Below are 13,111 nucleotides of genomic sequence, written 5' to 3'. Positions count from 1 at the left end.
AATATGTGAATCATTTTATAGTGATATAAAAATAAAGTAGGAAACTTTTCTCCTCTAAAAAATTGTACGAAATTTGACCCTCGGTATTATGGGAGATGTTATACAAAAGAAGAAAATTTTTAAAGACATCAAAAAGATATGCAATTCGGGGGAAAATGTATTATTTTTACTTAAATATGCTTAAATAATGTTTTCATAATAAGATTAATTACAGACCGGTAATATTTCTTGTCACTTGTCACTGACTATCATTCGCTTTCTCTTTTACACATTACTTCAAAATGGCAGCCCCTACGGATGAGCTGAGTAAGTAATTCGGAAAAAAAATCAATTTATTTTACATGAAGACAGTTTATTTTGATGATGACACAAATTATATTATTAATTATATTGTTCCTCCTTTAATAAAAACATTATTTCTAATGATAAAAACATTTTTATATATATCATGGCTTGCAGAAAATGCCATTATCATGCAGTTTTATAGAAAACAACTTCAAATGTATAATTTTACATCATTTTTTTAAATTTATATTCAAATTTATCATAAAAGACAATCTTTTCGATTCTTTTGTATATTTTTACTTTATTTTTAGTATATGTCCACATCTGTTAATTAAATGAGTGATGATAAATAATGTACATATAATTATTTTCCTCTTATCACCTAAATTTCTATGTGCAGTATATAAGATGTTATTTATACAACTACTTTTTTTATTATAAAATTTTAAATATTGCACGTTGTTTTTGAATGATTTGGAATTTATGAATACAAAATATTGTTTCTTTGCAATTAAGTATTATTTTTGAATCGTGTAATGAACAATTATTATTTTGAACAAAATATATTCTAAACAAAATATATTTTGTTTAATATTATGAAAAATAATATATATTAGTTATAATTAGTTGTATATAATTTCATATTTATAAATTAATTATTTTATGTATAATTTATTGTTTCATGGAAGTTTTACTTGAGCGAGTATTTTTCCGTTTGGGATCTGCAGATACTGATGAACAACTGCAAGCATCAGTATGTAAATTTTTGCCTCCAGTTTTGTTGAAGCTTTCTAGTGGTCAAGAAGGTGTTAGGAAGAAAGTAATGGAATTATTAATTCATATAAATAAAAGGATAAAGAGTAGACCTCAAGTCCAATTGCCAGTTGAAACACTTTTGTTACAATATCAAGATCCAGCTGCCAGCTCATTTGTAATTGTATGTTATTGATACAGAGAATCAATTAAAAATATTTCTGGTTGAATAAGAATTTATTGTCTTTGTTTGTTCACAGAATTTTACAATTATATATATAAAATTAGGCTATCCTAGAATGGAAATGCAAAAACAAGCAGAATTAATCCCAAGTGTATTAAATGCTATTGAAGGAAAACCTTTATCTCATCAAGACAGGTTTGTAAATATTTAACATAATTTAAATAATGAAAATTAGGTAAAAAGGTATGTAAAATATTTCAGTTTATTACTTATAATTATGCCTGCATTGGGTCATATTAATATTCCTGTGGATCCAGAGAAACGAGCATCCTTTCTTGGTCTACAAGACAAACTATATGTAGCAAAACAATTACTCAATTTTATGCTTGATGTTTTATTGTTACCTTATGGGTAAGATTATTCACTATTCATATAATTTATATTTTAATAATTTCATCAATACAATAGGAAAATTTCTTAATGATTATTTATATTAATTAATTGTACAAAATTATTCTAGAGCTGTAGGACAAATGCAAAATCAACAGTCAGATCAGGCTATTGATTGGTCACGGTTTCGTGTACCACTAGGATTAAGTGAATATGCATTTAAACGGGTAATTGGTGAAAATCCTCCAACAGCAGAACAACTTGAACAAACAAAATTAGGAATTGTAAAATTCGTAGCTGGAGGGTTTTTCCATGATTCAGATATTCTTATACATTTGATAGTAGCTGCAGCAGATACCAGATTTAGTGTTGCTAATCTAGCAGACTTGGAATTAAAGAAAATTGTTAAGTATGTTTAAAAAGATTTTTCTATTATTTTTATAAATATTCTATTAGAATATGCTAAATGTCAAATTGTTTTAAAATATTCAGCACGTTAGATTGGTCTTCAATGCATTTAGCAGCACCACTTTATACATTATTTTTGGGTACTGATACTTTAGGTATCCATAAAGATGTTAAACCAGAAATGAAACGATTGCCTGCAGGCATACGAATTCGTCTAAAATTATTACATTATCTTTGCCGTGTTACTACAGGTGGTTTTATTGTACCACCATGTATTCAGGTATATTTTATTATAAAATAAGGTATAATTTTTATACTACTTGGTGGCTAATTGTAATTAATATACAGGTAGTTTTTCATTCCCTACAAGAAGGAGATGGAAAAACTACAAATGCAAAATTAAAGTCAATGGCATTGCAATTTACATCAAACATAGTGCAACAGTAAGTAAAAAGTATTACAAATTATTTATGAATTTGAATTTCAATAAAAAATATATATATATGTTGTGATATGTTTAAATCTTTCAAGGTGTAGTCTTGCTCCATTATCTCGTATAGCAGGAATTATCTTAAATGGCATGATAAAATTAATTTTTGAGGGTGAAGATGTTCATCATAAAATGATGGCATACACTGTTATTGGACAATTAGGACAAAGAATTCCATCAGTGATAGATAAAAATTCAAACTTGTTATGTCATTTATTTGATACACTTGTATCGGTATGTAGTTAGCAATAGAAAAAGTAGTAAGTTCAGATGTATGTTACATTACTAGAATGTTTCTAGTTTAGTCTGAACTTTTCTTGATGTTTAAGACTGAAGGTGATTTACGAAGAACAGTAAGAGATACACTGATTTCAATAACATCTGCATTTGTACTTAATAAAGATGACGAAGTTAATATATCTCTGATGAATGGATTATTATCTACATATATTGAGTCATCGGAATCCAATGTTAGGCATGTATATATTAATTAGATACATTATATGTATAGAATAATATCACTTATATGTCAGTAATATTTTTTGAGAACAGATTTGTGGCTATGCATTATGCTGCTAATGTATTTCCTCCTGATGATATACCTTCTCGTTATCTTTTACTATTGGCATCTGGAGATGAGAAACATGAAATAAGAACAGAAGCTACAAAAGTTTTATATGGTACTACACATAAAAATGAATGTGATAAACAAGAGGGTAATCAAATTTCATTACCAGATTTTCCAAAACTTGTAACTTATATTTATTCAAAGATGCAAGCAAGGGTGTCAACTACTGGTAATGAAAAAATGAACATAGAAAATAAAGTACTTCCTTATAGTGTTACTGTATTTATGGAGGTAATTAATTCAATGGGAAAATAATTTATTGTTATTGGCAATATTTTTATAATTGAAGAAAATAATTAATATTTTTTACAGATAATTACTTATCTCCGTATTTGTTTAGCAAAAAGTGCTAATGTTACTAAATACAACGAACCATTGCAACATCCTTGTGAATATACGCCATTAATTACACATTATTTAAGAAATTTATCTAAAGATAAACTAGAGACATTAGATCAGTATCTTGATATGATTTTAATTTTTAGTCATGCTTCTGCAGGTAAAATTGTATATAATATTTCTAATAAACTTAAAAATATATTAAGAATTGTATTGAAAGATATAATGTATAAACAATTATATAACGCAGATCAAACTACACTACAAGCTTTATTGGAAGTGACTGGTTCTGTTCCACAGTTTGCAACAAGAATTTATGAGAATGAGTTATCATGGCTTCGTACTTTGCTTATATCTACTAAGTTAGATGTAAGACAACTGGTTGCTAAAATTTATGGCATAATAACTACTCAACTTTCCAATAATGAGTTTGGAACTCAAATTTCTGAGATTATGAACATCATGGATAAAAATTCTTTAGAAGCTCAACATGGCTCATTACTAACTTTAACGTGTATGATGGAAAGGAGACTAGTTTTTAAAAGAAATAACATGGACAATGATTTCTTTAACTGGGATCTGTACATTAATGTTGTGAAAATGATATGTATGTACATATTTAGTTATATAAATTAATATTAATTTATTTTTCAATTCTCTTTCAAAAATATTATAGGCAATTTTCTACACAATAATACAATTTTGTTAATGGATGCCGCAATTCAGAGTATTGGTATTTTGGGCAAAATATGTGGGTTACCATTACCTGATGAAGGCGAGGGAGAAACAAATAAAAAGGCAATTGTAGAAATATTATTTTCAGCATTGAATAATGTAAAATTAAATACTAAGGTTCGTATTTTAATAGTTACTAAATTTATTGAGTATAGGATATAATACTGATTCAATTATATTTCTAGATTAAAGAAAAAGCTGCACTTTCATTAGGTTATTTGTGCGTAGGGGAAAATTTTCCTCATACATCATATATAGTAAATAAAATAATTACAACTGTCAAGGAGGTAAATGTACATCGGTAATTATAATTAAAAATGTTAGGAGTACTTTTTACATTTGCTTTTATATTTATTAGACAAAAGACATTGAAATCCATTTGATCATGGGAGAAGCATTGGTTTGTTGTGTTCAAAGTGAAGCATCTCCAGAAAAACGAGATGCTTGGACAACATTACCAACTGAACATAAAGTACCTTACAGCAATATCAGTACTAAATTATTAATACAAACATTGGATGAATTACTTCGAATGTATAAAGATCCGCATCCTAATTTGAGACAGGTATTTATTTTTATTTTTTTTATTTAAATTTACAATTCTTCCATTTCTTTTACCATAAATATTTGTTATAAGGCCGTCTGTGTGTGGTTATTAGCACTTTTAAAATATAATATCCAAAGGGAGTGTATTAAAGAAAAATTTTCATCATTGCATCATGCATTCATGGATTTTCTTTCAGATGATAGTGGTAAGTTATGCAATATATTTCTTATTTAAAAAAAAAGAAAATAGAAATATATTATTAAAGTGCATTGTTTTAATTACAGATATAGTGCAAGATATGGCAGCAAAAGGACTTAGTTTGATACATATTAATAGTAGCAAGGAACAAAAGGAACTTCTAGTTTCTAGCATACTAGATCAATTTACACAAGGACGTAAAAGTGTACAACAAGTTACATCAGATACAAAATTATTTGAAGAAGGTCAATTAGGAAAATCTCCAACAAAGTAAGATAAATTTATAAATTTACATATTATATTTTCAATCTAATAGGTTCAGTTTAATTTTATAAATATTTTATTTATAGTGGTAATTTATCAACGTATAGAGAAATTTGTTCCTTGGCTACAGAATTACAAAAACCTGATTTAGTATACTACTTCATGCATCTAGCAAATCATAATGCAGTATGGACATCTAAAAAAGGTGCTGCATTTGGATTTGCAGCAATTGCTAAAGTTGCAAACGAAGAGTTAAATAAATATTTACCCAATATAATTCCACGCTTATACAGATATCAATTCGATCCTACTCCCAAGATTCAGCATAGTATGTCTAGTATTTGGCGTGCGATTGTTCCATCAACAAGTAAAGCTGTACGTGGAAGTGCTTAGAATACTTAAAATTAGAAGTGTGCGCATACTCGAAATTACGGGTATTTTTCTCTTTTTACCCTGATGTAATCTCTTCCTCAATCCAATCTGAAGCTTAGATACTTGTACTTTCGAATATCCACACATCAATGCCTAAAATATATTTTTATTCTTTGTAACTGTTATTTAAAATTATGTTTGATAGGTTGAACAATATCATAAAGAAATTTTGAATGATATAACTGAAAATTTAACAAATCATGAATGGCGAGTACGAATGAGTTGTTGCAATGCACTTGCAGATTTATTAAGAATAAATGTTCGTTTAAATTTGGCGAAATGTGCTCCAGAACTACTGAAGAAACTGTTTCGAGTAATGGATGATATTCATGAGGGTACTCGATTAGCTGCTACAAATACAACTAAAGCATTAAGTAGAGTAAGTTTTGTTATTGAAACAATTCATTTATTGTATACATAACATACGTATTATATTTGTATGTACAGTTATATTATTTATATCTTATATCAATTATTAATATAGGTTTGCGTTCGATATTGTGATTCTTCCTATGGTAAAGAAGGAGAAGAAGTTCTACAAGCAATTTTACCTGTGTTATTAGATATCGGAGCTGTAAACGTTGTAAGCAGCGTAAGAACGGTATCTTTACAAACAGTATCTCAGTTAGTTTCAAGAGCAGGTACCCTGCTTAAGCCATCTTTAGTTACACTAATTCCTGCTCTCTTAAGTACAATTGGCGAATCAGAAAATCCAAATTTATCATATTTGAGTAATGTATGTGGAACAATGTCAGAGGCACGAGATGCTATTGACACGATCAGAGCTAGTGCTGCTAAGGAGCATTATGCCACTGAAACAATGACAAAAGTGAGTGATTTAAGACAAAAAGACAACTTCGAAAAAATCATATTTTATTAATCATCAATGTTTCCTTCCAATGCAGTGTATACAGTACATTGATACAGACATTTTAAAGGAATTAATGCCAAAAGTGATAGAATTAATAAAATCTAGTGTTGGTTTTGGAACAAAAATTACATGTTTGCACTTTATCATTCTTTTGAGTACTCACTTCAAACAAGAGTTACAACCTTATAGCGGTTAGTAAGAAAGTTTTGCTCTATAACTACTATTCAGTTTAAGAAACAATGCTTAAAAATTATTGTGATTTAATATTTATATATAGGTAAAGTTCTAAACGCGCTAATGAATGGATTATTGGATCGTAATTCTATCGTTCGGAAAAATAATGCAACAGCTATTGGACATATAGTCGGGTCAGCAAAAGAATCAAGTCTTGAAAAATTATTTAAAACACTTAATACATGGTATATGGAACGAGGTGTGCATTATATAATAAATCTTTTTAAAGATTGTAAAGTTATAGAACTTATAGAGAAAAGATAAAACTTTACAAAATTCTGAATTTCAGATGATTCGACTAAGTTAGTAATTGGACAAACGTTCCAAGCTATAAATAATTATAATCAGGAGGTATTAAAGAATTATTCGAGTATTGTTATACCTCTTACTTTCTTTGCAATGCATGCACAAAAAACACAAGGTTTGTATTTAACTTTGAAATTAAGTTTGTAAATATCGTGATATTTATTTACAGTATTTTCATAGAAAATGAAAGTATGATGGATTTATGGACCGAACTATGGAACGAAATTACTCCAGGAACCGAAGCAGGAATTAAACAAAACATAGAACCAATAACAAATATTTTACGCACGTCATTAGAATCGTCATCGTGGAATACGAAAGCACAAGCGGCTAATGCAGTTCATACGTTAGCACAAAAGTTAGGGAACGATATTGATGCGACTGTAAGAAATACTTTGTTAAAGGTTTTAACGGATGGATTACGCGGAAGAACTTGGGATGGAAAAGATCGTTTGTTAAATGCCCTTGCTACGTTGGCATGTAATAGCAAGTATGCATGTAACAATATTAACATTTTTCTTATTAAATGTATGCAAATACAATGTTACATTTGTGATATTCATTTTTAAAAATTTAATAATCTAAATATAGGACAGCTCTCAAAGAGAACAGTGGAATATCTGCGGATATAGTACAAATATTACATCGGGAAAGTAAAAAGGAAGCTTTAGACTATCGCCGACACGCATTACATGCTTTTGGTACAGTTTTGCATGAACTAAATATCGATAAGTTTAAAGAGGTATACGAAATTGTTCAAGAAATTTTATCAACGGTATGTACTATCAATAAAAAGCAAGAAGTGATCAACCTTATACATTGATATATAAATATTGTATAATCTAGCTATCAAGGAAAGATGGAGATGAATCATTACCCTCTGAAGAAAAAATAAAAAGAGATGAGATCATAAAATTATATGAAACTGTTTACGAAATACTTGGAAAAGCTTGGCCATCTTACAAAGACACTCAGGGTAAATTATTATTGCATTTGAAAACTATTAAATATAAAAATATGAATTACTAATTAACCCTTTAATTATCTTGTAATCTTTTTTTGTTTAGACAAATATTGTATAGAATTTATAACTCATTACGGTAAGATGTTTCCTGTTCAATCTACAACAATACAAATATCCATGCTATCAGCACTTAATTTATTTGTGGATAAACTTGCTTTACTTAAAATAAATATTTCGGAATTGTCGATTGAGGAAAGAGGAAAGTTAAATTTGATTTGTGACACGTTTAATAAAATTTTAAAACATAGTATAGGTAAGCATATTGTATGTCTATAACTAAAACTGTATTGTATTATTATCTTGTAAAACTACAATTATATAATATGAAATTTATATTTTTTAGGTATTTCGTATACCAGAATAAGAAAGGAAGCCTTAAATATAGCTCTATCTCTTGGCAGAAAATTACGGTCTACAAACAATAATGAACAATTTGATAAAATGATCTTAATAATTCAAGAGGCATTACCAGAGTTAACGAAGGATAATGAGCCAGAAATTCGAACTAGAATCATCGATATTAAAGAAATGCTGAAAATATGAAGATAATAATTAATTTTAGTACTTTTTAATCAATGTTACATATGCGGAAGTTAGTAACTTCGTGTTCAAACGTTTTAAAACAATGACGAAGTGTATAATGTCTACTAATACATGTTTATTTAATGATACTTATTATGTAGCTAAAAACAAGTGCATAGTAATACATAATTTAGAGTCAATACTTTTTATTGTTTCTAATTTTTCATATTGTATTATAAAAAGATAAGAAAAGTATGTTTATATCTATACATAAAGTAAAAATATGTATGTATGTTCTGAAAAGGGTTCTATACTGTTCAACGTATCCGCATCAAATTTAGCGTGAATGTTTTTCGACACTATCAAAACAATTTGTAGGGGTTCCAACCCCCAATCGCCCCTAAAGTCAACCCTTTCCAGCCATGATCATATAAAGATCTCAGATATTACAAGAATACCGCACAAGCTGCATTGAGCACGTTCAATTCGTATGCTATTGGTATGAAAAAGAGAAAGAAAGAATGAGATTTGAGAATTTGAAAAAAGATAAACAAAAATAAGAAGAGAAAGCGTAGAAAGCCGAAGGAACGTTTTTCGTTGAGTAATACAAGGACAGTTAGTCCTTGCGAATGGCACTGTTGACCTAAAGGGGAAACCTAAAACAAATAGGTGAAAACCACTTATATACCGAAGCCAGCTGAAACCTAGAAAAAAACCATTCGAAAATTAAGTCGTGACAAAATAACACAGAAGATAAGAAGGTTGTATTCTACGCATTCGTGAATGCTATGAATGTCTCAGATAAAGCAGAGACACTCTAATCGTTTCTGTTTGCGTCGCACGAACGCGGACTTTGTTGTCTTCCATATTTCTCACGATTATTAATGACTCAGTTTTCGGACGGTTCTTTCTAACGAGTGTCGAGACATGGTTATATGATCATCTACGCAACAAAACTGGTGAAATTATGTGGGGATTTTCTCCTCTCTGCTACCAGAAGTCTACGACATGTGAGATTTTCTCGCTAGTGTTCTTACTCCAAGCACGTTCTACAAATATGATTTCCGCACAACCTCTTCTATCCCTATGTCTAAAGCAGGGTTTGCTAGATAAACCTTATTGATGAGTAACGAATTTAGCTGTAGCAGGTTCACGAAACATTCTTTTCCCGTTCTCCTTCCTTTATCCTTCTCTCCGTCTATTTTTTAGTCTCCATAGTCATTTTAAGTAAGCGCCACATAACGTTAATTTTAAGAATGTAAGTATATATATTATCACAACTTTTTAATGAATTAAAAAAAAAAAACTAAAAACAAATTTACTTTCCAATATACGTGTCAAATATAAAAGTATAAGTTGTTGCAGTTTAGTTGTTCCACAGTACAGATATCGCACCCGTGGCCAAATGCTGAAAGCGTTCCATGCTCACATATACAAAAACCTATAAAGTTAGGGATCTGCTCTTTTTAGTTCCAGGCTAGTCTATACAAGAACCTATTTCATAGTACTTTTCTACAGAAAACTTTCCTATTCGATATGAACAAATATGGAAATAACAAAATTGCACAATAATTAAATTTAATCCCCTCAGAAAAAGAAATTGTTTATTATATATTTCTTAGAGAAGAAAGGAAAACCTTTCCTTTCAAATGATAATGGAATGATGGAGTAACTTTACTAAATAAATAAAATTAATAAAGTTTGCATTTGAAACACAAGTTTACATATACTTGTGCATTTGTATAGGTAGGTATAGGTAAGTATAATAAAATAATATGTAATACATAAGTAACAACTATACATTATATTATGTATAATTTTTACATAATTATTTATATACGTTAACAAATTTAAAAGATGAAAAAAGGAATTATTACTAATATTTATGTTATAAATGAAATGCAGTAACATACACCCATACATGTTAAACATCCTCATAATTTCTGTCAAAACATGATTTAGTATTTATAATTTTTATTTCTGCAACTTAGTACAATCTTTGTTGCTCATTATTTATCTACATAAATAATTCATTTATTTTAACTTCTTTAACAAGATTTTGGCACCTGGATTTGATTTTGACTTCAAAATATTCATTACTGGTTTTAACTTAGAAAGTATAGTATTCACAGTGGACACTGTTCCGTTTTCTAGTAATAATACTAACAAAAAGCATCCTCTATTGCATTCTATCCATTCCTCTATAATATTTGTTTCTAAATGATTAACTAATATTTTTCCAAATGAGCTTTCACCTTTCTCTTGCAACTCTTTGTCATTTAGTATTAGCTTCTTTAACATCATATGTAAACCGGCATGTTCAACAGGTTTATATTCTTCATCTCCTTCTTTAATCTTTGATTTTAAGTCTGTGATAAATATAGTAACAGCTTCGAAGGCTTTTTCTAATTTTTCTTTAGTACCTACTTTCAGTATTGCTAATGTTACCATTGCAATAGAACTGTTGGACATCCAAATCGGCGTGTTTATAATTACAGATTCAAGAAGTGAATCAGAAATTAAATCTAAAAGTTCTTTCTCTCTTATATGAGCTGGTTTTTTGCTTGTTGCATTATTGTCTCCTTGCTCTAAGTATTTCACTATACTGGGAGCAAAATAATGGGAATTTCTTCTAGCTACTAAATACAATATTACATGTTTTCCATGATCACTTAATGCTATATCTGTCAGATCATTTTGTATTTCTGAGAATATAACTTTTTTTATTAAAACAGTATCATCTACTGAATCAAATAATGCTAATAGTATCAAATATCCATACTCAGACATTGAAATATTTTTTATATTACCTTTAATAGATTTCATAATGATTTTTCTGTCCTTGTTTGAGCCATGCCATATACATATTACAGCAACTTGTGAACCAAATTTTGTTTGAGACAATTCTACTATTGAACTTCTTAACATAGCTATTATTTCCTTTTTATCTTCAAGAGAACAATTATTTAAGAATTCTAAAAGGACACAGTGCAAAAGAGTGGAATTTAAAAATTTCTTATTTAATATTCTCATTAAATTTCCTTTTACTGCAGACAATGTTGCTGTTTTCATATATTCTGCAGTTACATATGTATCAGACAAAGTCTTAATTTTTTTATCTTTAGCCTGTTTATACATGTCACCATAAAATTCTTGTTTAAAGTATCTTTTCTCTATTTCTGTAGCCCACGTTGAATACATAAGTTCCAATAATGGAGCAGATACAGAATGACTCATGAATCTTACTATATTACCATAACAAGTAGAAATAATTTCATGCCTAGTTTCTTGAGATCCATACTTTAGCATTGTTTTTATACAGTTCCTTGCATATTTTGATTCAATCATAGACAAAAATGAAGGTTTCAACTCTTTAGAAATAGCCTGTCGAATCTCTGCGTCACTATACTTGAAGATCCACTGAATGATACGAGACATATCATGTGTAAATATTATTTTATTGTAATTAGTTTTTAGTAAATCATGTGCCTTTAAAATTAATTTTTTACGTTCCAGTTTTGAACAGTCAACCCTACGTAATTTCTCACCAAGCTGCTTTGTTACAATTGATATATCATAAATATTACTGAAACGTTTTGCTTTATATTTTTCTCTAATTTCTTTCTTTTTCTTTTTAAATTCTTGCCAATTTGGCTTTTCCATAGAGTTGCTATTTACCATCTTGGACTTTCCGTTTATATTATTGATATTATGATTCTCTTTGCCATCTCTTGTTACAACTTCTTCACCTTTTTCCTTTGCTGTCTTTTCAATTTTAAGTTTATTATCTTTATTATTTTTTATATTGTTATATATATGATTGCTATTTTCTGTTTTATTTTTCTTTGGTCTTGATTCATTATCAGATTTTAGTTTTCGTTTTGTCATTTTGTAAATCTCTGAAACCAAGTAAAAGACAAAATTTACGTAAATAAAAAGTATATAATCATTTATTTATTTTTTCTAATGTTCATATAATACATAATAACTAATTAAAATATATTGATAGAACAACATAACCTAAAAATAACCTATAAATAACTATGTATAAAGAATCCATAAATAATAATGATAACATTACTTTAAGTTTGATATTGTGTAAAGTTGTATTTAAAATTATGTAAATATATCACATCAAACTAAATCAGAAAAAGATTTTAAATATAAATATAGTTACGTTTCTTTGATGTTAATGATTACACTCGGAAACGAATAGGATTTCCACGGTACGAGGTCTACAGCACTGTTAAAAATGTCAGTTAAAAGTGGACATTAAGAATGAGGGCCTCTGGTAGTCAACGGCTACACTGTTCACCAATGAACTCTTGGTAAGAAAAACTGCTGAAAATTGACTGGACCATTAAAATTTGAACTCCGAAGTCCTCTCGATTACGAACTTAAGCCTAGCCCATTAAACCAACGCGGCTCTAGTGTAACAATTGTTAGCAAAATACTTGGTTAAAAAAGGGCTACACAGTTTTGTTTTGCTGATCTTAAAAGC

At 28.7% G+C, this 13,111-nt stretch overlaps 2 protein-coding genes across 3 annotated transcripts; one reads left to right on the top strand and one right to left on the bottom strand.

Moving 5' to 3' along the window:
- Positions 1–150: 150 nt before the first annotated feature.
- LOC117232263 (proteasome adapter and scaffold protein ECM29) lies at positions 151–8,812 on the top strand. Its single transcript, XM_033491535.1, has 28 exons — positions 151–306; positions 975–1,222; positions 1,299–1,417; positions 1,484–1,633; positions 1,743–2,021; positions 2,105–2,300; positions 2,369–2,463; positions 2,552–2,744; positions 2,840–2,985; positions 3,063–3,369; positions 3,451–3,637; positions 3,728–4,084; positions 4,154–4,329; positions 4,398–4,499; positions 4,571–4,777; positions 4,850–4,964; positions 5,044–5,227; positions 5,308–5,596; positions 5,799–6,032; positions 6,138–6,482; positions 6,559–6,715; positions 6,802–6,957; positions 7,048–7,179; positions 7,245–7,554; positions 7,656–7,839; positions 7,911–8,040; positions 8,132–8,341; positions 8,432–8,812. Exons 1-28 carry the CDS (start codon positions 282–284, stop codon positions 8,629–8,631), a joined length of 5,433 nt encoding a protein of 1,810 aa, XP_033347426.1. The 5' UTR covers positions 151–281; the 3' UTR covers positions 8,632–8,812.
- Positions 8,813–10,530: 1,718 nt separating this feature from the next.
- LOC117232266 (protein penguin) lies at positions 10,531–13,033 on the bottom strand. Of its 2 annotated transcripts, none has more exons than XM_033491541.1 (2): positions 12,692–13,033; positions 10,531–12,509 (listed from the first exon to the last, which is right to left on the bottom strand). In XM_033491541.1, the coding sequence occupies exon 2, from the start codon at positions 12,496–12,498 to the stop codon at positions 10,645–10,647; it is 1,854 nt and encodes a 617-aa protein (XP_033347432.1). In that variant the 5' UTR covers positions 12,499–12,509; positions 12,692–13,033; the 3' UTR covers positions 10,531–10,644. The 2 variants fall into 2 exon arrangements, with proteins under 2 accessions (XP_033347432.1, XP_033347431.1); XM_033491540.1 differs by having other exon boundaries at positions 12,788–13,033.
- Positions 13,034–13,111: the final 78 nt, after the last annotated feature.

Source organism: Bombus vosnesenskii, unplaced genomic scaffold (assembly GCF_011952255.1).
Source record: "Bombus vosnesenskii isolate JDL3184/JDL3185 unplaced genomic scaffold, Bvos_JDL3184-5_v1.1 scf7180000013285, whole genome shotgun sequence".
Lineage (NCBI taxonomy): Eukaryota > Metazoa > Arthropoda > Insecta > Hymenoptera > Apidae > Bombus > Bombus vosnesenskii.
This window is presented reverse-complemented; position numbering and strand designations above follow the sequence as displayed.